Source organism: Perca flavescens, chromosome 8 (assembly GCF_004354835.1).
Source record: "Perca flavescens isolate YP-PL-M2 chromosome 8, PFLA_1.0, whole genome shotgun sequence".
In the NCBI taxonomy this organism is placed as follows: domain Eukaryota; kingdom Metazoa; phylum Chordata; class Actinopteri; order Perciformes; family Percidae; genus Perca; species Perca flavescens.
Window position 1 is genome coordinate 19,641,927 of NC_041338.1, and position 25,615 is coordinate 19,667,541.

Sequence of the window (25,615 nt, forward strand, 5' to 3'; positions counted from 1 at the left end):
AGCAGAGGTGTCAAAAGTATTCACATTCATTACTCAAGTAGAAGTATAGATACTAGGGTTTGAAAAGACTTTTGTAGAAGTTGAAGTATCAACTCAAGCTTTTTACTTAAGTAAAAGTGTAAAAGTACTGGTTTCAAAACTACTTAAAGTATAAAAGTAAAAGTAATGTAAGGCAGAGATCTTCAATAGGGGGTCATCAGAGTCATTGCAGGGGGGCCTCCAAATTATTGTACATTTTTGAGTCTTTAAAAAAAATAAAAATAAAATGCCTCAACATAATTCCAACATATTAGCAAATATAAATTCCCACTGATGATAGGCTTACTGGCCTATAGGTAAGGTAGTCACTAAGATATCAGCCCACAGATACAGTTAATCCTAGATTTACTGTGCCACATACAGTATGTCACATACAGTATGTAACATTAAAATATGATTTATAAAATCATGCCAACAATTAATATTTTAATAGCTTATGAAAAAAGGTATGTAAGAAGGCTTTTGGTTACCCTAACAGTTATTGTAGGCCCAGTTTAATATGCAACTTAATTTCATACAATATGTGTATGAAAAAAGTACAAAAAAAAAAAGTAGGGTACCCCTACTACATCTCACTTTAAGTTAAGGGGTACTTGGCTTAAAAAACGTTCAAGACCCCTGATCAAGTGGGGGAAATGCCATTAAGGACAACAGCTTAACTTTAAACGCGGGGACAAAATCATATGACTATAATAATGCTACAGTATATTAAAATCATACCTGCAAACTCAGAAGGGCTGAAAAAGGTAACACGTAGGCTACATCTCTTCTGTGTTTTTCAGACAACGGCAGCTACAGTCTGGTGTCAGACTCCTCTCCAGTGAAATATAGACACACTTTTACACCGTTTAGCTCTCAGCATTTTATCATGTTTACTCCATCTTCTAGCTAACGCTAGGCTAACCTGCTTCCAACTGTAGTGTTGACTTGCGTCCCGTGCGGCGATGTTCAGTTCCCTCTAACGTCCGTTTTTGGAGCATCGCGCAGGCACCTAAGGCACCGAAATCCGTGTTGCTATTCGGTCCGGTAGATAACGGTCGTTAAGGCACCGGTGGCGTATTAGCACCGGGTCTGTACAGGTGTTATGGATCGCGTACAAACCAATATGGTGTCGGAATAGCTAGGTTTATACTTCTCATCCAACCACAATCAAATTTACTCTCTCCGGATGAAGCGATTTGGATAGGTTTTTTTCTATGGTTTTTTTTTTTGTGTGTGTGTTTTTGAACGATGACTGACGAGCTGGAATGAAAACCAGCCGAACTGAAATATGAGTAACGAGGCTATTTTTAAAATGTAGGGTGCAGAAAGTACAGATAATTGCGTGAAAAATGTAAGGAGTAGAAGTAAAAAGTATGCTGTAAAATAATTACTCCAGTAAAGTATAGATACCCAAAATTTCTACTTAAGTAAGGTAACAAAGTATTTGTACTTCATTACTTGACACCTCTGAACGTGAGCTGTATAGATAGACGATTAATCTAATGCTAATTTAGCCAAAGTAGCACACCCCGGTCTGTCTGCCTCACTCCCAAGGCGCAGAGAGACTCAGTCGGGATGACAGCTGACAACAGCCCCGGGAGCTAGCTAGCTAGTTACCGTTAGCCCCCAGTCAGCTATCAGCCAGCTACTTCCATTACAGCAACCCCCGGCCAGAACTTATCTCCGGTGCCTGGTGCTTACGACACTAACGGCAGTTTAATTAAACGTCGGGAAACAGACTATATCAGACCCAGCACAGAGTCACAACAGCGGCCATCCATAGCGGTAGCTAGCTACATCTCTGTAGCGCTACCGGTGCATGTGCCGAAAATCTCCTCCCTGCCGAATTTCTCCCCCCTTCGCGTTTAGCTGTCTTTACGGTTAGCTAAATTAACCCGACAAAAGGTGGGTTAAGCACCAAAACGAAAAGTTAAGATTACTGAAAAGTGAAGGGGAGATAATTCCGGGCAGCTGGGAGATGTTCTGCTGCTGCACAACAGGCATTGAACGTCCTGGCTCGCTATCGCTAGTGATGTGCGGATCGATACTAAAGTATCGATATTTACGATCCCAACGTCTCCTACTCTAGTATCGATTCTCATATAAAAAGATCGATATTTACACTCAGTAATTTGGAGTGAGTGTTAATGTTATCATAAGTAACTTGTTGTCACCTGAAAAGTCAAATTATATCCGGTTAGGGGAAGGAACTACTTCTCCTTCCGCCGGTCAGTTGTGTGTGACTGCGGCTCTGTGACGGAGCCGGCCGCTGCAACAGCCCTTCTTTAATTTCCAGCTACGAAGACTGCCTGCAGAGTGACTATGGCTGACCGCAAGCGGAGTCATGTCTGGCTGTATTTTAGCTGTAAAGACAGCAGTGACGCTGTGCGTGGACATTTTTTTATTTGTGTGTAATTTTCAACCTGTTTTACTGTACAAGTCTCTGAGATTTTCTTTATAATGAGAGTAGTTTATTGTCTTGTCATTATGCAGCAGCCTACTTTTTTACTTTACTTTAAACTATTTGTCACATAACACTACAAATAAAATACATAAAAAGGATTGGTATTGGTATCGGTATCGGCAATACCAGCCTGGGTATTACTTGGTATCGGATCAAATAGGAATTAAGTGGTATCGCACATCACTAGCTATCGCGGAGATCCTCCCGGCAATCCCCACCCACACCCGTCTCTCAGCCTCGTTTAGTAGCTTGCTAGCGTTACAACAAACCCCGTCCGCCCCAGTGTTGAAACCATCGAAAAGGTTACATTGATATGTGAAATATTTTGTGTTTTAGCTGCTGGCTACGGTTAGCTTGCTGGCTCACTAGCTAACTGGTCAGCTACAAATAAAAATCTAATCAAGAAAAACGTAATTATGTTGGGGAAACTTCAGCTATTTTATTAGAATAACATGAATAAACGTAACGTGAATAAACTTGAATGGGTAAACTCGTCCGTGAACTGATGCATTCTAACCGGCAGCGAAGGTGTTTAACACTAAAAACTCCCATAATTCCACGCAACTTCACAACGTCATCAAAAGTCCAGTTTTACCGTCCATTGTTTTGGTTGAGAGACCCCTAGCGGCAGAAAGTTACATATTGTACGTTTAAGTGCATTTTTTCAGATAGTAAAGATAGAAAGTGGGGAGAGAAAAAGGGAATGACATGCAGCAAATGGCCACAGGTTGGATTTAAACAGACAAAAGAAAAAGCCAAACAAAAGGCGTTTAATTTGTACAATGAGAGAGTGCACTTGACTTGATGTGTTGATGATCAACATCTCTGTTCAAATTCTTAAAAAACAGTTCTCAGCATCCTGGAATGGTAGATCTACAATCAAACCCAACAATTTAGAGTTGGCTCAACTATTCTTGACACTTTTTAATTAGTTGACAGTTTGATTGATGTATGACAAATGCAGGACAAATAAACACATTACACCCAAGATAGTGTGTTCCTCATTGTCATGCTGAGATCAATCATTAAAGTCACTGAAAAGGCTGGTACCACATTGACACAAAATAGGATTACATCTAACTGAAGGAATGATTTCTCTTACATCTGGACAGAAGTGGTATTTCCCCTTTGTATGCCAACAGGCAGACTTTCACTGTTCTGTGCAGCTGTGCTGCTTCGAGCTTTGATCTGCTTGTTGACCTTATTCATTACTTTAACACATTCACAGCTCGTACACCACAGAAAAGGTCTACGGACCCGTTAAATGTTCGTAAGTCTTCTGAACTGAAAGCAAAGCCACGACTGACATGATGGCATTTAACCATCTTATCCAGGCACCTTAATAGTAGGGATGCACCGAACCCAGATTTTTTGGGGTTCTGCCGAATACCGAACCCACTGGTTAAGATTCTGCTGAACCCCGAACTGAACCCTACTCCCATTCTTAACACAGTAAACACATTAATGAAGTAAACAACGTCCACAGCAGTGCATTTTTCATTGTATTTTAACTGTAAAAAATAAAACAGAATAGGAAACATTATGCCTGGCACACAAGTGGGAAAAACTATTTTTGACAAGGCCTATGTTTACCCTATCTCAAGATCCAAAATATTAGCCTTTTAGATTTATAATCCCATAAAGTAGGCTATCCCCACGCTCTATTCACATCGTAGGAAAGTACATCGCTGTCGCCAGATGGGTGACAATTTTGTTTTGCAAACTTTCGCTAACCAGTGTATGATGAAGGGATGTTGGGTGGGTGGAATTAGAAAGCTACTGTTAGCTAACGAGCAGCAGCCGGCCTCAGAGAGAACGCTGACAGCCTGGGAGAAGCACGGTCTGGTTAAGTTTTTAGCAGTGACTGTCCTTCCTTTGCCAAACCTTAAGTTGCTGCATTTTGGCTGCTGTCTGGAGATTCCTTCATGCACAACTCGTATTCTTTCGGATGTTTCGGATGCGAGGACCCTAAACAATACACAACATCGCGGCTGTTAAGACATTTGCGTATGAAACATCCGAAAGAATACGAGTTGTGCATGAAGGAATCTCCAGACAGCAGCCAAAATGCAGCAACTTAAGGTTTGGCAAAGGAAGGACAGTCACTGCTAAAAACTTGTGTTAACCAGACCGTGCTTCTCCCAGGCTGTCAGCGTTCTCTCTGAAAATGAGTCTTCCTACAGCGGGAGCGGAGCAACCGAACGGCCGGCTGCTGCTCGTTAGCTAACGGTAGCTTTCTAATTCCACCCACCCAACATCCCTTCATCATACACTGGTTAGCGAAAGTTTGCAAAACAAAATTGTCACTCATCTGGCGACAGCGATGTACTTTCCAACGATGGGAATAGAGCGTGGGGATAGCCTACTTTATGGGATTATAAATCTAAAAAGGCTAATATTTTGGATATTGAGATAGGGTAAACATAGGCCTTGTCAAAAATAGTTTTTCCCACTTGTGTGCCAAGCATAATGTTTCCTATTCTTTTTTATTTTTTACAGTTAAAATACAATGAAAAATGCACTGCTGTGGACCTTGTTTACTTCATTAATGTGTTTACTGTGTTAAGAATGGGAGTAAGGTTCAGTTTGGGGTTCGGCAGAATCTTAACCAGTGGGTTCGGTATTCGGCAGAACCCCAAAAATCTGGGTTTGGTGCATCCTTAAAATATATATATATTTTGCAGGAACGTCTGTCTGTGTGTGTGTGTGTGTGTGTGTGTGTGTGTGTGTGTGTTATGCGCATATCTCTAGAACTGTTAGTCCGATGGATCATTTTTTTTAAATGACTAGTCATCTACAAAAACCCTGTACAAATATACACTGTGTGCTATGAAAAGTGTCCACAGTGTGTTCCTCTGTACACCTGAGGTGCTCCATGGAGCTGAGTCAGAAGAGAAGAGGTTGTGCTAAGGCTCACAAGTGAGACTCTCTGTCAGAATTGCAGTCCAAGGCTGGTATAAACTGCTCACAGTGTATGGAGCTGTTCTCCTCTTTCCTTAGTGACTCCAACTCTGCACTGCCATTGGTCTGAGCATTCTTCTCCTCCCTCTTAATATGTCTTTTGAGTAGAGCAAAGCCTGATATACAAAGGAGGAAGGAGACTGTCCTTAGGCCCAGTGTCAGGCCCAGATACACTATCCTGCAAAAAAGGGGAAAAAAGCCATATTGTTAGGGGACAAACTGGGACAGAGTCAAGCTACCAGTGGCAGGCTAGTTACCACTAGTGATAAGGGTCTAATATTAGCAACACTGTCTCGGTTTTTCTTCCATCTTGTAATTTTGTTAATTAGTATTTCAGCCTCACAGGGCAGCTAACAGACATTTTGTCTTGTTTCAATGTGAACCCTTTAGAGTTTTAGAAGGTATCCTAGTGGATATTACGTACAGCGTTTCATAACAAATGCCCCACATATCAAATTACCTGTAAGCTGAGGTATTATATATTCTGCATGCTCCTCTTCCTCCACACATCTTGTTTCCCCATTTGAGGCATGTTGTGTCGATAATGGCTCCAAAATATATAGGGGCTGGTATTCCAGCTGTTGTGCAATTCAAAATAACTTGTTACTTCAAACAACGACCACATAAAGGGTTGCTTCAAGATGAGATATTCATAACTTATAAGTTAACTTTAAGGCTACATAGGATCCTTAACATTCTTAGATAAAGTATAATGAGCTTCAAGTAACAATTTGTAGTACACACACACACACACACACACACACACACACACACACACACACACACACAGATCTTAGGGAGATTTCTGTGCGTTTTAAATTCACACTAAGTAGACAGTAATGTAGAAAACACCAACAACGGTTCTCACCAAGGGTGCGAGTGGCCAACATATAGATTCCAAGAGCAAGGGATTTCAGCTCAGGCTTAATGCACCTGCAGAGACAAGATTAAAGAGACTCAACTTTTAAACCATGCAACACTTAAAGAAGGACAATGATTTACACTCTTTGTACTGGAATATGTAACAAAACGCTATGAATCAGCATTACAAGATGCTTTAAGGTGCAAAAGTAGAAAAAAAATCTTTCATGCAAACTTCTAATTGCTGACAGTTTTAGTTATTTAGGAAATATCTCCACTGATGATACTGTATCATATGTAAGTGATCAAATGTTTCTGATAACAGCAGGAAGTGTAATATGTTCAAGAATGACAACATGATGTATTGCTATTGAACAATAGGCTGCATGTTGAATGAGTCTAGTGATTCCACAAGGAGGTTGTCGACGGACCTGACAAGCAGCATGAAGCCAGGTGTTCCCCCAAGAGAAATGATAAACGAGCTAAGGACAGACAGAGCCAGAAAGTAAGGAAAGATTTTGTCACAGCTGTCTCTGCGTGGACACTGGCCTAGAGTGGCTGTCAGGTTGCCGGGTTGGGTGTCAACCAGCGCTACACACCTGCAATTGTCAAACACCTAACAAAGAAGAAAAGTTCATGAATGATAGATGAGCTGCAGCACAGCAGAAAACACTTGTCCTGTAGGTAAATGGTCATGGCAATCAACTTAAATGTCATGTACTACTCTGTAGGCATCACAGTAATTAAGCCTAAATATTAGGCTGTGTATGTTAGTCAGCAGTTATACTGAGAAATATGGATGTGTCACGAAGTCAGTGGTGTGTGTCTGACCGTATTTCTGCCGGAGCCAGAGGAGGAGGTGCATCCAGCCAAGCAGGGGGACACGTAGGTGATCCCGTTCTCTCCACACACTGGATCCCATTCCCGTCTTGAGCACAAGCAACTCAAATTACAGTCAGAGAAGTAAGACTGTTCCTGATAAGACAAGCCTTCCACTCTGCATGTGACAACATTAATAAAAAGCATATATTATTTACAACTCAACATTTATCAAATAAGAAGCCATGACCAGTACTGTGCATGCAATATAAAAATAGAGACAAAAAAGGCAACACAACACAAAAATAACTCTATAATTGAGAATTTCCCCAAATCCAAACCTAGCTCCTCATCCTGAAGGTTACCTATTCCTCTAAGACATGAGGGAAATGTATCCAGACATCACATACCCGGCATATGAGACTGTGATGCCTGCCACCTTGGTGTTCTCACAGCCCATGGCGAAGAAAAAGAGTGACAGGAAGTAGCCCAGCAGTGAGGTCCCAAAGGCAAATTTAGCTGCTCCCATGATACCCAGCTTGAACTTCTTCATGACAACCCCTCCAGAGAACATCCCAAGGGCAACAGCCGGGATGTTGATCATGCCTAGCCAAAGCGCAGAATACAAGGGATTCTTAAAGGGATAGAGGATTACAGTAGGACACAACGAGAACAAGCAACATCAGGCAGCAACATCGCTCTCCAAACGGCATCAAAGTCAGAGCACTCATCCATATGAAAGTAGTCTCATACATATTTCATGCAAAGTGTACTGAAGTCCATGTTGTGAAAGATGAAAATGACTTTTGATGGCAGAGAGGATAAGAAATGCAGAATGTGGAGGAAAAGAACTGTTATTACACTGTCTCCAATTCCATCAGGTTGACCTAATAATTGGTCTCATCAATCTGTGTGCTTTATTAAATGTGCTTTATTAAATGAAAGATTTTTGTAAACCTGTCTGTCATCTGGAACCTGCAGCGTTTACTTAAGAGGGATGTGGGAGTTGGAGCTTTAAAAAATTCATCAAAAGCTGGCTCATATGATGACCATCTTTAAATACTTTCCTTTCAGTGAAGAAACACAGGCTTTGAACAAGTCTCTACAATTCATCTACAAAGATAAAATGACCAGACAAAAACCATCCAAACAAAGTAAACATCATGAATTATCAAAACAGTCAGCTTACCCATGACAAAATTGGCTTTTGATGTGGACTGGCCATAGTGTTGCTCGATGTATTTGGGTTTGTAGGTGACCATCCCGATGAGAGAGTTGAACTGAATTATGGTCACGCATAAAAAAGTGATGTACACAGGATTTCCAAGGAGACTCCTTAATGTGGGCACAAATTCTGTGTGGGAAAGTTTATGAAAACCGCTTAAAATGCTTTATGCTTTTAACATTTTCATAATTTACATTTTACTATTGTATTTATAAACAAGCATATGGTGTTCAAAACTAGACCCACAAACATGTTTAAAATTACAACCTTTGTATATTTGGATTGTTCACGAATCTGAAGACAATTTGAATTCATTCAAAGTCATTTGATTTCATTAATTCAAGTTTTTAAGAAAATCAGCTTGCAGTTGTGATTGAAAAGTTAGAATACTGTGGGTTAATCAGTGTTGCCAACTAATTTCCAGGGGGAGTTGCAACAGGTAGGTCTAAAAGTTGCTAAATGACATGACGTCATCGCGTGATTAAGTTGTGACGTCGAATACACATTGACATTACTCAAATTTACTGGCCATCTCGGAGAAAAATATGATTTGAAATGTGTTAGTTTAGATTTATGATCACATTTTTTTTTTAACATCTTTGTTTTATTCATGTTTGTCTTGTTACATAGTAAAACTTACGATAAAACCACACATGAACAATTGTAGTTGGCTTTTTGTGTGGCTTATTACCATAACAACAAACAGACCAAGGTATAAAAACCAACAGGGTGTATGATTACTGAATGATTAGAGCTATCAAGCTTAAACAAGGTGTATAGATTTTTTGTTTTATTTTCTTATTACCTAGTAAAACTAAACATTCTGAACAATTATAGTTTGAAAGTTGCAAAATATAGCAACATGATTGCTAAATTGGCATCACAGGGGTTAATAAAGGAAATAAAGGAAGTAGTTGTAAAAGAGACTCCGGTGAAAAACACAGTAATAGCAGTAAAATAGAAAGTTTTAACATCCTTAAAGAGTCAGAATTACGATTACGATGCCATTGCACAACATTCCAATTTTCTAACATTACAACTTGCTGTGACTATAATCATACCTTTGGCCATCTGATGGAGATTAGCCGGCTCCTCAGGTCTGAACTTGTGCTCCATGGTTGGGGAATCTTTGATAAACCTGGTTTGCTCTGGAGTGCAACTGGTATCGTGTTTATCTACAGGCATGGGCAGGGATTTAGGCAGGAACCAGAAAGGACCGGCAGACATGAGAGTGATGGTACCAGTGATAAGGTAGCCCAGCCACCATGCCCCCACCCAGCGGGCATCACCAGGGGTAATTGTCACAGTCTCTGTGAAGTACAGTATGTGGATTAATTTAGCTTAATTTGCGTCTCATTTACTATGGTTACATTTACATTTCTACAGCAAGGAAAGGTGGATTTATTTATAAAGTACAATGTATACTGTATACAGAGTCAGTTTCAAAGGGTTTTACAAACACTTAAAACAAAGGAAACATTTCAGAACATGATGTCTCTGGACTTGAATTGTTTTTACAACAGCTTCACAGTGTTTGCTTCCCAGTCTGATTACACTGTATTACAGGATTTACTCTGCCCTGATTTATTTCCACTTGGCAGGGGTTTTGTGTCATGTACAACAACCAATTTCTAAAGAGGAGTGTGAGTGCATTTCTGCATTGGTAACAAAAGATAATCTGCAACAGCAATTTACCAAGCACAACATTGTTATTTAATCAGTCATAGTTTATTAGTCGGATGACGGCTTACTCACCCATGTCCACATAGCCAATGTCAACGTAGATCTTGGCACACAGTGACCCCAGCAGGTACCCAAAGACAGGACCAATAATTGATATAGTTTGAACACATCCTAGAATATACAACAAAGAATTGTATTTTCATTTAACCACATACAACACTTACCATCATACAAACATAACATCCTATGTTTGGGCTCAATTCAGCAATGATTAAATTTTTAAGATTAATTTTATTTAGTATTTGTACTGCAATACATTTAATTATATAATACAGTCAATTCAAGTATATTTTCTTTTAGAGAAAGCCTGTATGAATTAAACATGTAGTCACCTACTTCCAATTAATCCTTAGTAATCCTATCCCTGACGATACAACAACAAAACAACAACAAAAAAAGATTTCTTGGTTGCCATGATATAAACCGATTTTATTAAATTATACAAATCTAAAGAAAATCTACTTGAATGAACTACATTGTAAATTAAGTGACCATAAGCTTGGTATTGTGCAAAGCTACTAACATAGCCAGTGAGTAAGGTGCATTACCAATATAGAGGGCAGCATTCTCTGACTGTGCATAATCATCAATATAGGAGATTCCCAAAGGCTGTACTGGAGTCTCTCCAATCCCACGCAGGACATTTCCCAGAAACACATAGATCCACATTGAAACACTGGAGTCCCGCTCACAGCCTACAGTTAAAAATGAAATAGGAACTAGAATTACTGCCTCTTGGTTGTAGGACTCCACCAACCAGTCAAGTTCAGTTTACATCCATGTCTGTCCATACTAATAGATTTTGAAGGAATTAAATAAGGTATTAAGTGTATTTTGGGCAAAATGGAAGGTAGCACTATGTATATTGACATGTACAGTACAGGCCAAAAGTTTGGACACACATTCTCATTCAATGAGTTTCCTTTTTATTTTCATGACTATTTACATTGTAGATTCTCACTGAAGGCAAATTCCACTAATTAACCCTGACAAAGCACACCTGTGAAGTGAAAACCATTTCAGGTGACTACCTCATGAAGCTCAGAGAGAACACCAAGGGTTTGCAGCGCTATCAAAAAAAGCAAAGGGTGGCTACTTTGAGTTATCTAAAATATAAGACATGTTTTCAGTTATTTCACACTTTTTTGTTAAGTACATAATTCCATATGTGTTCATTCATAGTTTTGATGCCTTCAGTGAGAATCTACAATGTAAATAGTCATGAAAATAAAGAAATACATTGAATGAGAAGGTGTGTCCAAACTTTTGGCCTGTACTGTATGATTCCAGTGAATAATTTCCAGTGAGAAACATGCTGGCTTTACTTAGACTATTTTTAGAGAGGAGTATGATAGTTACTTATTGTAACTCCAGATTCTATGAGTATAGGCGTAGCCCTCTAAGGGCTGTCGCTATTGGGTTTATCGCTTTGCGCATGCGCAGTTGTAAAGATTTTCTTTCCCGCCCTAGCACTCAGCGCGGGCCTCAACTACGTCCGCAGATGCTGTATAATACAGGAGCGGAATCATTGCTCTGCTCCCAACATCAGCATTTTCTTCAGCCAATGTTAGTGGGGCAGGTGGCCAGAAACAGAGAGCTACGCCTATAGGCATAGAATCTGGAGTTAGAATACGTAATTATTGTTCTATTTCATATAGGCTTTGCCCTCTAAGGGCTATCGCTATTGGGTTAGGGTGAAGCGGATATAGTCAATGCTACCTGCGACACAGGGTCCACAAGCAGAACATAGACTAACTTCTCTCCTTATTTGCACTGACAAGTCAATGTATCAAATAATGTTATTTTGACAAAAACCCTGTCATGATTATTAATTGGCCTAATACTGATTGTAAGGCCCAAGTCATGATTGTGGGAGTGCATTATTAGTGATAATTGCTATCATGATTAACAATTATGGGATACCCACATTCCTCTAAGCCACCTAGTGCAGGAGGGATGGGGACAGCAGGAGACCCAGGGGGACCACCACGTGACTCGCAGACATCATGCCCAGGAGGCGCATCACAGACAGCGCTGATACTTTCGAGTGAGGCGTGAGTCTATGTCCACGCCCAGATAAACTATTGTCTGTGCGGGAACCAGTGAGCTCTTTTGCCAGTTTATGGCGAAGCCCAGTGTCTGCAGGTGCTGTAAAACGTCCATAGTTTGGAGCGCAGCTGTTTCCCGAGAGGGGGCCAAAACGATTAAATCGTCCAAATAAAAAAGGAACCCTGATGTCTTTTTTGCGTAACGGCTGAAGTGCCATCTCCATGCACTTGAAAAACGTGCGGGGGGCTAACGAGTACCCGAACGGCAGTCAATTGTACTGAAAATGGGCCCCCTGAAAAGAGAAGTGCAGGAATGTCCTGTGCTTGGGAATAACTTGGATGTGAAAGTATGCGTCTTTCAGATCCACAGACATGAACCACTCGTGTTGGCGCACACATTCCAATATGTGCTTGACCGTCACCATGTGGAATGGACGTTCCATGATGCACCAGTTGAATTGGGACAGGTCGAGGATGGGACGCATCCCAACCCGTTCTTTTCGGTGTGAGAAAGTAGCGGGATTAAAATCCCTCATTCTCCTCCCCTGGAGAAACGTGGGAAATGGCCCCCTTTGTTAGCAGCTCCTCTATCAACCAGAGAGAGAACCGTCTTTTGGGGGAATCGAGTCAGCGGACTTGTGCCCGTCGAAGAGATTCTCCTCCTGCAAATCCAGGGTGTCACCGGGGCCTCGTCGGTCCACCCAGCTGCCATCTCCCTCACCGTCGACCTCGAGAGCCAGAAAAGCGTCCGCCCGCCGTTTAAGCTCTTTAGATGGCCGGCGGGCGCAAAACGGGAAGGAGGCCTGGGGGGTGAGTGCCATGCCAGCGTGAACGGCACAGAGGCAGGACTCGCAGTTGGGGTGGAGATCCGACGGCAGGATATAGCCAGTCTGGCAGCCGATACAGAGGCAAACAACACTGGAGGTAGAAGTCTTCATTCTGCTAGCGCTGAAGAAAAACTGGGAGCAGAGCAACGATTCCGCTCCTGTATTATACAGTATCTGCGGACGTAGATGAGGCCCGCGCTAGGGCGGGAAAGAAAATCTTCATGACTGCGCATATGCGAAGGGATTAACCCAATAGCGACAGCCCTTAGAGGGCGAAGCCTATACAAAATAGAACAGAGGACTGATGAGAGCTTCGTCACATGGTGCATCAGCAAAATCAATGAGCTTGTTGGGGACTACAAGATGAACAGGAGGCCCCCTGTCCTGGTTGTCATCCAGGGAGAGGAAGTGAAAAGGGTAAAGACATACAAGTCCAAATCAATAAAAAATGGGACTGGGCTCACAACACTGAAGCCCTCTCCAATTCTCAAGTTATGGCATAAAAATGATTTGAGAATGTATAATTTAAACCCTTAAAATTTGACAACACATTAACAAAAAACTACAACGAACTCAGGGCCTGTATCCATATGTTTTTCTCTGGCAGAAAGGTGCTGGGAGTTCTGCCGTTGGGTTTTGTTTCTATGACAACGACATTAACGTTGGTACGTAGGTAGCTAACTTAACGCTAAATTAACAGAGGGTTGACTACACAACTAACAACAAGCTTACGACATGTATAGTGAGAAAAGCGTAATCAGCAACTTTCAGTTCCAGCCGATCAGCTCCCACTAATGGGATTTTCTGTCAAAGGAGCAACAGTGACGACACCAGCGCTTTTTCTGAAAAGTTCAGAGATTTTCAACTAGAAGTGCTCGGAGCAGCCGCACAAAAAAAGCAGAGTGCCTTTTCACTGGGCGGCGGCATACGCTTTGTCCTCATTTGGAACAATTGAAAAACCACACTTGCATGCTTTGTCCATCTTTCTATATTACTACATTCTTGTTACTTGTATTAACCATAATGAGACTGGTTTTGGTGTAACACATCACACTGAGACAACTCCTGCAATGTTAAAGTAGACTAGTTTACAGTGATTGTCTAAATTTTCGGGTTGTCTGACAACATCCTCAGCTGTAAAACACACACGTTGGTCCCAAGACAGAACAAACAATACAGGAAATTGTATTGGTAAAAAATGATTTGACCATATTCACAAGTTGTAAATAAAGAAATAAGCAATGGGTTTCTTTGACTAAGCACACTACTTCACCTCTTACCTCTAGAGGGCAGTATAGAAGGTCTGTCACCTGCCCTGGTGGACTCAGAGCTTGCTGGACATGGAGAGAGGTTATTGGTTGAATTCACTGACCATCTAACTGATGTTTCGATCTTATAGCTGCGTACAAAATACCAATGTGACTGTTAAACAAGGGAAGGGAGAAAGCATCAGGTATCGTTAGATACTCACAATGTGAAGCACAAATACATACATCTTTTTCAAAGTGCAAAGAATACTCTCACTACATTGTGTTATGGTGCTTGAAGACTTAAAGTGCTCATATTATGCTTTTTGGCTTTTCCCCTTTCCTTTATTGTTTTATATCTTTTTGTGCATGTCATACGTTTAAAAAGTGAAAAAGCCCAAAGTCCACCCCAAAGGGAGTTACCATCTCCAACAGAAAACACTGTTCACAAATTGCTCCAAACTGCTCTATTGTAGTCCAGCCTTTACTTTCGTGACAAACAGGCATCACTTTGTAACACATGTTATAATGCTCACCTAGCTGCTAGCGTGGCACGCCCTCATGCTCTGCAACTGTCGAGCTAGTAGTCCTTACCTAGCTACTGCGCATGTGTGACTCCCAACAAAGATGGAACAGAAGTGAGATGCCTCACCCGGTAGCTAAAACAGAGAGCTCAATACACAGAGTGAAAAGAGGAGCTGCAGCAATGTGCAGTACAACAAAAATATAAGTTTTTTTTTAAAATTAAACCTGAAAATTAGCATAAAATGAGCACTTTAAATCAAAGAAATACATGAATGGAATTTGTGAACTCCAATGCATGCAGACAGACGCAACACTTTGCCTACCGGCCAATGATAAAATGAGGCATGGCAATCAAGAAGGTCCCAAAAGACATCAGGATGCATCCGATTGCTATGATCTTGGGTCGATGGAGTTTGGCACCAAAATAGCTCACAAAGGCAATGACCAACAAATTCCCTACAAGGTTGAGATATTCAGAAAAGGAGATGGAGATTTATTTATTTATTTGCATTAAATAAATAGAACATTGCTTTATAAAAAATACAAAGTAGATGCCAGGCATACAGGTTTATAGCCATGACTAATTTGCAACCCCTGTCCCTGGTTAGGCTTTTAAAATTAAAACAGAAATTACAGAGTATTAATAAAAAAATGTGTAACTATTAAAATATATACAATAAATACATCCCATACATGAAATAAAATATGGACTTAAATGAGATAGATAGATAGATAGATAGATAGATAGATAGATATATCTCCAAGCCTACATGCAGTACTCTTGAAAAGATTTTTCACTTATTAAGAGACAAAAAGGTACGTGACTTTTGTGACGAATCAAAGCTCAAGGGGATGCATACATTTGATAGTGTCAAGCTTGCTTGCATGGTGAGAACATATTTTTGGCTTACTTGCATTAGCATATAAATGCTTCAAAACTAGTAAGCCTGTACATAGAGGGACACAGACAAAAAGGAATTAAGAAACTCACCCATTTCAAAACTCCCGTCTATGATGCCGATCAGATAACTGGGGATGTCAAATCGCCTTTCTAGTTGTGTAATTGTGCTCTTCATGTAGCTGCCAGATAAAGCCTTGGCAAAGTAGGCAAAGGACAAGGCTGCAACAAACATCTACAGAGATACAGAAAGAGAAGACACCACACTGTATCAAACAATGTTGTCCTGAAGTCCCCTACATTTTAATTTCAAAATAATTTATCAACCTGTATTATTATCTTAAAATTATTATTACTAGAATTAGTATTAGTGGTAAGACAGTTTAAACATCTCACAGCCACAGTGGAAAGGAGACACAAAAATTAAGAAAGTCAAACTCTAAAGGCTGGGGGAGCATATCTCCAAGAGGAACATATACATTTTGTAACGTAAAAAACAACTATGAAGAAAAAGCACATCTTAATAAGCACTAGTGACTTTGTGCACGTATTTCTCTGAGTGAGTGTATGTCTATGTATGACGTAAATTTGCAGTGCTAATACACATTTGCAAAGGGAAAGCTGGCTGTTAAAGCTTGGGCCAGTGTATTGAGCTAAGCCACCTGTGGTCACTGACAGTCAGTAACAAAGGGTGGATTAGAGAAGCCAAACCTACGAGGACACACTCATCCACTGCGCTATGAGCCCGACAGACCGACTGACATGCAGCATAATTGGAAACAGGTGAGAGGTAACCATAGCCTGCAATCTTAGGGATGGAATTATTCCAAGCTGCAAAGAGAAGCATACATGCTCCAGTTTTTCACAATTTTTTCAGTCAGCTAAATTTATTTCAATGTCATTTGAAAGAAACTCTGAATTCACATACCACTGGTCTTGACAATAATGGCGTTATTAGCATTCCAAAATGTTCAATACAATTCACAGATGTGTCTCAAAACATCAACTGTGATTGATGAGCATTTTATGGTGATCTATAAATTAGCTGCTATAACCGACATAGAGGTTTTGTGGCAGTCACCTAACACTAAAAACAGATGTTATATTCAGGTCATGGCTCCAAGTGAAAGCACAAATTAAATAGTAGATGGTGAGGTATTAAGCCTTAGGGCATATCGCATGTAATATTGGCTAAGTACATGTAGATCCTACATGGGTACAACATGGGTAAATAAGTATGTAATGACTTTTCTCAGCATTTATTTAACAGTTCATGTATATAGATTAAGTAACAAACAGTGTTGAGTGTAACTCAGACTGCTAATGTGCATACAGCCAAAGAAAAATAAAATAGCCAAATTTAATAAACAAGTCTCACTTTCTGCAGCATTAAGTGTGAGGAGCTGAGAGGAACCAGTGGCGCTATGGCAACCACCTGGGTGGTCTGCAGCGGAGTAATACATCTCTCAATGTAAGGGCAGGCTTCGCTCTGATGTAAAATGCATATTTACCATTCATACCGCAGATTATATTTTGATATATAATACTTCTGCAGGAATGCTGCGGCACTATGGTTCTAATATGACTGCATTAATAATGTTGACTTGGGGAAACCTTACACCAGCATCATGGTGTCGGCAGTTTGCCATAATGTAAAAGGAACCTTCACCACTTTTTGAAATGTGAATAGTGAGGTGTGTAAGCAACATCATTTAAGATCTCTTCTTAAAACATTCTTCTTGCCATGTCTAATATCCTTTTGGCTTCATTTGCTGCTATTGGCATCACTCTGCTATGACCATCTACAGTATGCATTAATCCATCCATTATCTATACCTGCTATGATTAATGTTTACATTACATTGTCTTCCTGCTTTTAAATCTGGTTTGCACCAAAATTGTACTTATATAAGATACATTCCTCAAAAGCTCTTGTTACAAAGGTCAGATTTACAAATGCTTTAGTTTTATTTTGTATTCACTTTTTAAAAACATGGATATAAATCTCAGATGTCCACATGGTTCATTACCTTGCACGGCAGCTTGATTCTTGTGGGTTTGTGACGGCCGTTTTTATTAGGGCTGTCAGCATTAACGCGTTAATTGCGATGCGATTAAGGGCCAAGCATAACGCATACATTTTTTTTATTTATTTTTTTTAAATCACATTAATCACATGCCGCCCTTTATTATTTTATTTTACAATTCACTCGGCTTCGCGTCGTGCCTAACAGACTACTATTTTGACCCTTTGCCTCACCTTTACTTATCATCAAGCTGCCATACTTCCTCGTAACACATCCTGCAGCAACACAATTCTGAATGGCGCTTTTTATTTTCTAAAACTCCTGGACAGCTCATTAGACAAGTCGAAAGCCACATGCACATTGTGTAAAGCCGAATTTCATCGAAGCACGTCAAGCTTGAGCTACCACCTACGAGCTAATTAACGTGACTCAGGTTGATGCTAGTGGGCTCAGGCAAAGCACTATTTTGGAGAGTGCTACTTGCCGACCTGTGGATGAAACCAAATCCAAAAACATTACTACAGTTTTTGCGAAATAGGTGGAATGACCAGTCTTATAAATTTCCGTCGAGGGGGACAGTAGTTTCACGCACACACAGCCTGTACGACACGAAGAAAGCAGCCCAACTGGAACTGCTGTAAAGTGCAAACGCTGTCTCATTAACCGGTGATCACTGTACCAGTGAGTAATCAAAATTATTTAGGAGTTACTGCACACTATATTGACACATATTTTACACACTATAGGGATTTTTTATTTTTTTAGTTAGGTACTTGGAGGAATTGTGCAATAATGGCAGATTCACAAATTTTTCTTTTGTTTACAGTAAATAAATAAACAAATACTAATCTTAAAGTCAAGTTCATGAAGTAACTTCCCTTGCATTCATTTGATTCCCAATTAAGATACATTGGTAAGAATTGCTTTCCATTGTTAATATATACTTAAACAGTTCTGAAATGCAAAATAATAGAATTTTAAATCATGTGATAAAACATGCGATTAACTATACAAATTCAGCGATTAATTGCGATTAAAAATTCTTTATCATTTGACAGCCCTAGATTTTATGGAACCCACGCAACTTTGAGGCAAGGCCTGCCCTTCAATAGCATTCACACACTGCTATTGGCCAGGCATCCATGCTTACGCAAGTTAATGTTACCCGATTTGTTCAGGTCCTATTCCCTGACCAATCGGCTCTCCTAAACTTAACCACTCAAGGTCAATGCCTAACCCCAACCAATCAAGCTGCTTCGTATGGCGGGACTTGTCTAGAAGTTAGGTGGGATCCATAATAACACCGCCGTGACTGTTCATTTAAAACAACAATGGAGAATGTGATAGACAGATGGTTCATCCAATCATCTACCAGGTTATTTTTTTGAAAGTCATTTCCCAAACAGTTTCCAATGACGGCTTCTTAGATTGTTCGCTCTAACAAACCATCTGGCTTGTCAGGTTACATGGTTCAAGCACTGGAATAAAAAGATCTTTCAACAAGAAGAAAAAAAAAAAAAAAAAGGAGTACAACACTACCTTTATCTCACAACAGTATTTACAATCCTAATGTGGGCTAAACAATCATGCTGAATGGTACTGTGAATATTAGCAACACGTGTGTGCTACAAGTAGGCAAAAACTATTTTCGAAGTGCATAATTTATCAAAAGCACCTCACTGAGAGGTTCATTGTAGAATTAACCCACACAGAAGAACAACGTGCATGGACAAAAGGCAGCATGACTGGAATTCTTTATTATTGTTGCTTGTAGTTGCTCAAATATTTCAGTAAGCAGCTTTTTGTTTATTTATAGTCCAATGTGCTACCTAATCCACAGACCCTCTCTTCTGACCTATTTTACTGAAGCACAAACTTTGTCAAAGGAATTTTTCACAGCAACTTATACCCAGTCCAAAGGGTAGAAAGAGCTGGGGTCAACTAAGCGTACCAGAATAATTTTCAGTAGATGTTCAAATAATTCATGGATTTAAACAACACAGAAGACAAGTTTTATTCAGAATATAAGAAATCAAGGCACAGGAAAAATGCCAACAGCTATAGCTATTTTATTTATTTTTTATTTATTTATATATATATATATATATAATATATATATATATATATATATATATATATATATTTTTTTTTTTTTTTTTATTGTTTTTGAATTGAAAATCAATTTGAGCCTTGAGCCTAAAAATCAATATTGAATCGAATCGTGACATTTTCTAAATCGTGCACCCCTAATACATATGAGTAATCTGGACGAATAATCGAAAATGTATCAACAGACAGACATTTTTCCCATGCCAATAATTTCAATGATTTATTTCTGTTGATAGGCCTGCTTTCTCCTTAAAAACATTCTACCACGTGTGCAGGGTCTGAAATTAACACTCGCAAGTTGCCAAATGTGTGTAAATTTTCCGTTCTCTCAGAGGGCTATCCACCACATGGCGAGTAAATGTTTTTACCTATATAGCAGTGGCGTAGGCAGAAATAGTATTTTGGGCGGATCAGTACAAAAGTGAGTGGGCCATTTTCAAAAAGACGTAGAAGTAGCAAAATGGACAAACTGAAAAAACAGCAATAATTTTACCTTCAACATAGTGCATTAAACGGCAATAGCAGTACTGTCTACAACATGCTCAACCAACAAAGTCTAAAGTCTAAAAAGTTTGTACACAACAATATACTGTAGATAAAAACCTGTTGTTTTAACCTATTCAGGCATCGGCAGAACCAGCAGCATTGGCTCTGCACAGCACTGTTATAAAATTAACCATTTTATTGCACAACGTGGCAACTAAACATAAACCCAAACAGCAGAGAAGGCGTTTACATACTGCACAACATAGAATAGCCTACATCAGACAGAAATTGCATGTGTAACATATCCTTTCTGCATTCATAACAGCATTGTTGCTTCAGGATTATGGTCAGATCATAAGCAGCAAATGCGCTACCAGAAGTAAAAGAAAATCAAAGAATGAAAACTTCCAGCCAAGCCAGCCAACCAAAGCCAAGCCAGCCAAAGCCAAGCCAAGCCTTTTAATTATGAAAGATATAATGAAAAGTGGCCAGCAAGGCGCCAAATCTTAGACAGTGTCAAGCTCATAAAGTCACTTTCTTTGCATTCATTTGATTTCCAATCAAGATACACAGGTAATGTACGTACTTAAAAACCGTTCTGAAATGCAAAATAATAGAATTTTAATCATGTGCTAAAACATTAATTGCGATTAATTCAGCGATTAATCGCAATTAAAAAAAATTAATCGTTTGACAGCCCTAATATATATATATATATATATATATATATATATATATATATATATATATATATATATATATATATATATATATATATATACTGTATGTATGTATGTATGTGTATGTATGTATATATATATATATATATATATATATATATATATATATATATATATAAACAGTTTATTAGGGCTGTCAAACGATTATTTTTTAATTGCGATTAATCGCTGAATTAATCGCATTAATGTTTTAGCACATGATTAAAATTCTATTATTTTGCATTTCAGAACAGTTTTTAAATACACATATATATATATATATATATATATATATATATATATATATATATATATATATATATATATATATATATATATATATTATATATATATATATATATATATATATATATATATATATATATATATATATATATATATATATATATATATATATATATATATATATATATATATATATATATATATATACATATACATACATACATACATACATACATACACACACAAGAGGGTACATTCATCAACATATGCACTCTGTGACTCTTTTACATACATGTGATCCCAGTCATTGGAGAGCTATTTATGTGCCCCCTCTAGGCTAGTCAAATGACAGACATGTAACCCTCTGCCTTTTCAGACTGGAACACAGACATGTTCTCATGACCGTTCTCCGCTATACAACGTTGTCCCCATTGGCCTGTGTAACTATACTTAATCTAGTATTTTCCCTCTCTGCCACTTCAAAATTGGATCTTTGCATGGTATAAAAATATTCCACAAGACTTAAAGAAAAGAGTTATGGAAATAAAAAAGTAGATACATAGAATCTTTATGAAGTGTTGGTAGTTTTGTACCGTTTTTACGCAAAACATGAAAACAAAAAGAGGTCTAGGCCACATTTTCATCATACCACTAGGAAAGCCACTTACAATTTGCCAAAGTTTTGACAAATTGAAGACGTGCATCTTAGTTCAGTGAAGATGGTGTTATGTACATGTATTCAGAAACTGTAAAAATGATATGGTTTGTCTGCAAGTCAAAACACACACACACACACACACACACACACACACACACACACACACACACACACACACACACACACACACAACCTTTAGATTGGGGTGGCAGGAGTTCTTCACTGTGGAGCAGATAGGGTTATTGGCTTGGGTCCAGCTGCCTGTGGCTGTATCCTCCATTTTCTTCATGGCTGCCTCCAACTCCATTTTGACTGAGCTGAGGTTTCTCTTTAGATGATTCACCGTGGTTGTCCTCACGAACACCTATTGGAAGGAATTTAGATTTTGAAATCTGTCACGCCCATTTTTCTAAACAGCAATTATACGTATTTAAAACAGCACTATTATTTACAGACTCTATGGTATGTATTAGGAATAGCATGTTCCTTGGACTACAATAATGTTAACAAACACACAAGCAAAGTCAATATCACTTTCATATCTGCATTAACAATAGATATCCTACTGTAAGTAAGTAAATGTGTATAGTTTAGCTTAAAACACTGGAAGCAAGAACTTCAAAGTGCATTCCATCAACTCCAACAATGCCGTATGCACACTGTATCCTGTGTATTTAAAACATAAGACAGTGCAGTTACAGTATCTTGAGAAATGGAGCAATTTACTGTAATGACCAACTACAGTGCACACAGCATCTAGTCTTGTCCTCAGGGGCGCCTATAGGGGGAAAAGGTTAGGGCCCATGACTGACAGGGGCCCCAAAAAATAGGTAAAAACTAATATATAATTATTAAACCATCATCATTCAGTATATATTCAAATATAATAATACAATTAAATGATCTCTTCGTTTTTACTTGTTTTTGGCAGTAAAAGTTAAATATCCCCATTGACCAAAAAGTAAACATCCATATTGTCCCGACCACCCCCCTGTAGCTGCATGAAATGGTTTGGTCCTGCCTTAGCGCACTCAGTGACAACGGTGTTTAGTTGCGGTCAGTAGATGCTCCAGAACTACAGTGACCACAATGTTGCCAAGTAACATTAAATCAAAATCTGGTTTTCAAAAAAGGAAAGAGAGAAAAGAGAGAGAGGAAAGACAAAGGAAAGGGTGTCAAACTGTAACCCAGTTTTACACCAAGAAAGGTGGGTAGCCTATAGTCTGTGAGTGGTATTAACCTGTTGGCTTAATGTCCATAGTGAAATAAGCTAGCTAGCTACAGACTAGTGTTAGCCTACATTTAATCACCATGTAATCAGTGCAGGGAAACGTTTAGCAAGATATTCATATTAAATCATTGTCCCTGCCCCTTTTAGCAGCCTTAACAACGGATGAGTCAGCAGCACCCCAGTCTCCCCCTAACTGTGCCCCTCCCTGTCCCAGTGAATAAGGTGAGCAACATTGTGTTCAATGACATGCCTGTTATTTGAGAGAAAAGTTTGGGTTTCCAGGAGTCCTTTGTTCTTATTCATACCTTTTAATTTGATGTAACTGGTACTGTTAGTTTGTTATGACCATATTCCAAACCTCAAAACCTTTTGATTTAGTGATCACTTGATCTGTTTTGTAGCCCTATTAACCTGGTATGGAAATTCCATTTTACACGTCCACTTTATTTTCTTGTTGGCATATATGTTTAGCTAAGTTAAAAAAAATCTGCTGTTTTCATTGTTTTGAGAGGATGATGTTAATTTATTTTTATTGAAAAGTTAATTATTTAAGTTTGTTCGTGTTTTTTTTTAAATCTTTCATTAATAATTATAATAATAATTAATAATATTTTGTTAAGATCATTTTCCATTTTGTCAAATTTTACAATAAAAATACATTGAGACTGTAAAAGAGCAAAAAAAAGCACATTTTTTATGGTTGCTTTTATTCTTGCATCAAATGCAATATACATACTAGACTTGCATGCATGTACAAATCACCAGCAGTAAATATTGTGCTAGTACTAGTATTGAACTACAAGAAGCAAGACAGTTGCAAGCCTTTAATTAGAGTTATGTAAAGCTTTTGATGGGACAGTTAGGTCCTAGAGATGTGGTGACAACAGCTGCGCAGAGGGGGCCCAATTAGATTTTTTTGTCATGGAGCCCAAAATTCCTGGCGGCGCCCCTGCTTGTCCTCCTCATGAAGCTGCAGGATGTGTCAAACCTCTAAACCCAGGTGATTCTCGGCTGTGCTAGTAGCTATGTATGATAGCTATGTTGAACATGTAAATAAAGACAATTTTGCAGTAGTTGGAAGGCACATTTTTCCCTCAGCATTGATGATACTGAGATATTTTTTTAGAAAAGGCTTAGGAATACCAGAACTTATTGATGACTGACAGAAAAATGTGCAAAGAGCTGTAGGGCTTTAATCATATGACATGATTCATGTCAGTCAGAGGAGAAGTTCTTGGAGTGCTTTTTTTGCAATTTGATTTGTTTTATGCCAGTGTCCCATTTACAATTCAAAAAAATACTTTGCAAGTGCTGCCTTCTCTCCGGGGTTCAGTATGGGATTCAGACAATTGATACTATTGAAGTCCACACAGGAGGGGGTTTTTGTGAATACAAACTCCACTCAAGTTTCCGTCTGCCGCCATTTTCGTCTCATCGGTGACGTGCTTATTGCGTCACATGCTTCATGTACGCCAAGTCTGTTTCCATTGCACTTTCTCGCATTTTGCTTTTATCGATGAGTCTCGATGAGTTTGTTGCGACATTTTTTGTTCTTCTCGAATTTTCACTCAGTTTTCACTCAGGTATTTTTTAATGGGCAAATTTTAAAATGTAGGCTACATAAAAACAGGTGGATGGAAATTAACGCACCTGCTGCACTGGGATAGTTTCTGTTTAAATTATCTCAACTCCTATCGCTGCAACTGCATTTAGTCTTGATAATAAACAAAATATCAAGGAAACAGATATACGCGCATGATTTTTCAGTGACAGACAATATTCACGATAAAAAGCATCATACTTACCCAACTCGGACCCTCAACCCTGTCCCTTCACGACGTCTCGAACTTCTTATTTTAAAATACAAATTGAAGCAGAAGAGACAAAATAAGGCTTCACCGGCATAACACGACCCTAATCAAGTGTAGGCTACTCGGATACATGCTCCTCGGCAGCGGAGAACAGTGTTGTGTTTCACTGGAAGCGGCAGGGTGGATATAGCCCACTGAGCACACACGTGATGCATTAAAGAGAGCTGCGAAAAAAATACTTGCCAGACATGTCCCACATTTTCACTGAGCTCTAAGCTTTTAAGCAGTGAAATGTTGTAGCAAACCTCTGCAATGTGTCGGTAAACCCTTCACGCGAAGCCATAATTATAAATCTAAACCTGCAGCATTTACCAGAGGGACTGTATTATTTTGCTCAGACAATATGCATGGATACATTAGCCCGACTCTCTCTATGAAGTGTTAACAGCTTCTCACATAATACAAAACAATATTCTGAGCAAAACCTTATCATGCACATTGGTCTCACACACAACGACAATCTCAACATTTTGGTCTAATTAGAGATTCCCATTGTGAGAATATACAGGTGTACCTTAAGTATAAAATCTCCATGTTCTATTCATACCCTCCTCTTCAATGTATTATACATGGACAGACATACTCCATCTGTGCTCAGAGAGGGACATGTGGAGTAGGCTATCTGTGGT

At 39.0% G+C, this 25,615-nt stretch overlaps 1 protein-coding gene across 2 annotated transcripts; it reads right to left on the reverse strand.

Annotated features, from left to right (window-relative positions):
- Nucleotides 1-5,202: 5,202 nt before the first annotated feature.
- LOC114559531 (solute carrier organic anion transporter family member 1C1) lies at nt 5,203-25,127 on the reverse strand. Of its 2 annotated transcripts, XM_028584205.1 has the most exons (15): nt 24,921-25,127; nt 22,078-22,248; nt 15,733-15,874; nt 15,065-15,197; nt 14,250-14,368; nt 10,643-10,789; nt 10,107-10,205; nt 9,413-9,661; nt 8,316-8,480; nt 7,537-7,732; nt 7,139-7,304; nt 6,739-6,923; nt 6,315-6,379; nt 5,907-6,024; nt 5,203-5,624 (listed from the first exon to the last, which is right to left on the reverse strand). In XM_028584205.1, exons 2-15 carry the CDS (start codon nt 22,189-22,191, stop codon nt 5,399-5,401), a joined length of 2,124 nt encoding a protein of 707 aa, XP_028440006.1. In that variant the 5' UTR covers nt 22,192-22,248; nt 24,921-25,127; the 3' UTR covers nt 5,203-5,398. The 2 variants fall into 2 exon arrangements, 1 of the variants encoding a protein (XP_028440006.1); XR_003693117.1 differs by lacking the exons at nt 5,203-5,624; nt 6,739-6,923 and having other exon boundaries at nt 5,991-6,024.
- Between the last annotated feature and the right edge of the window lie 488 nt (nt 25,128-25,615).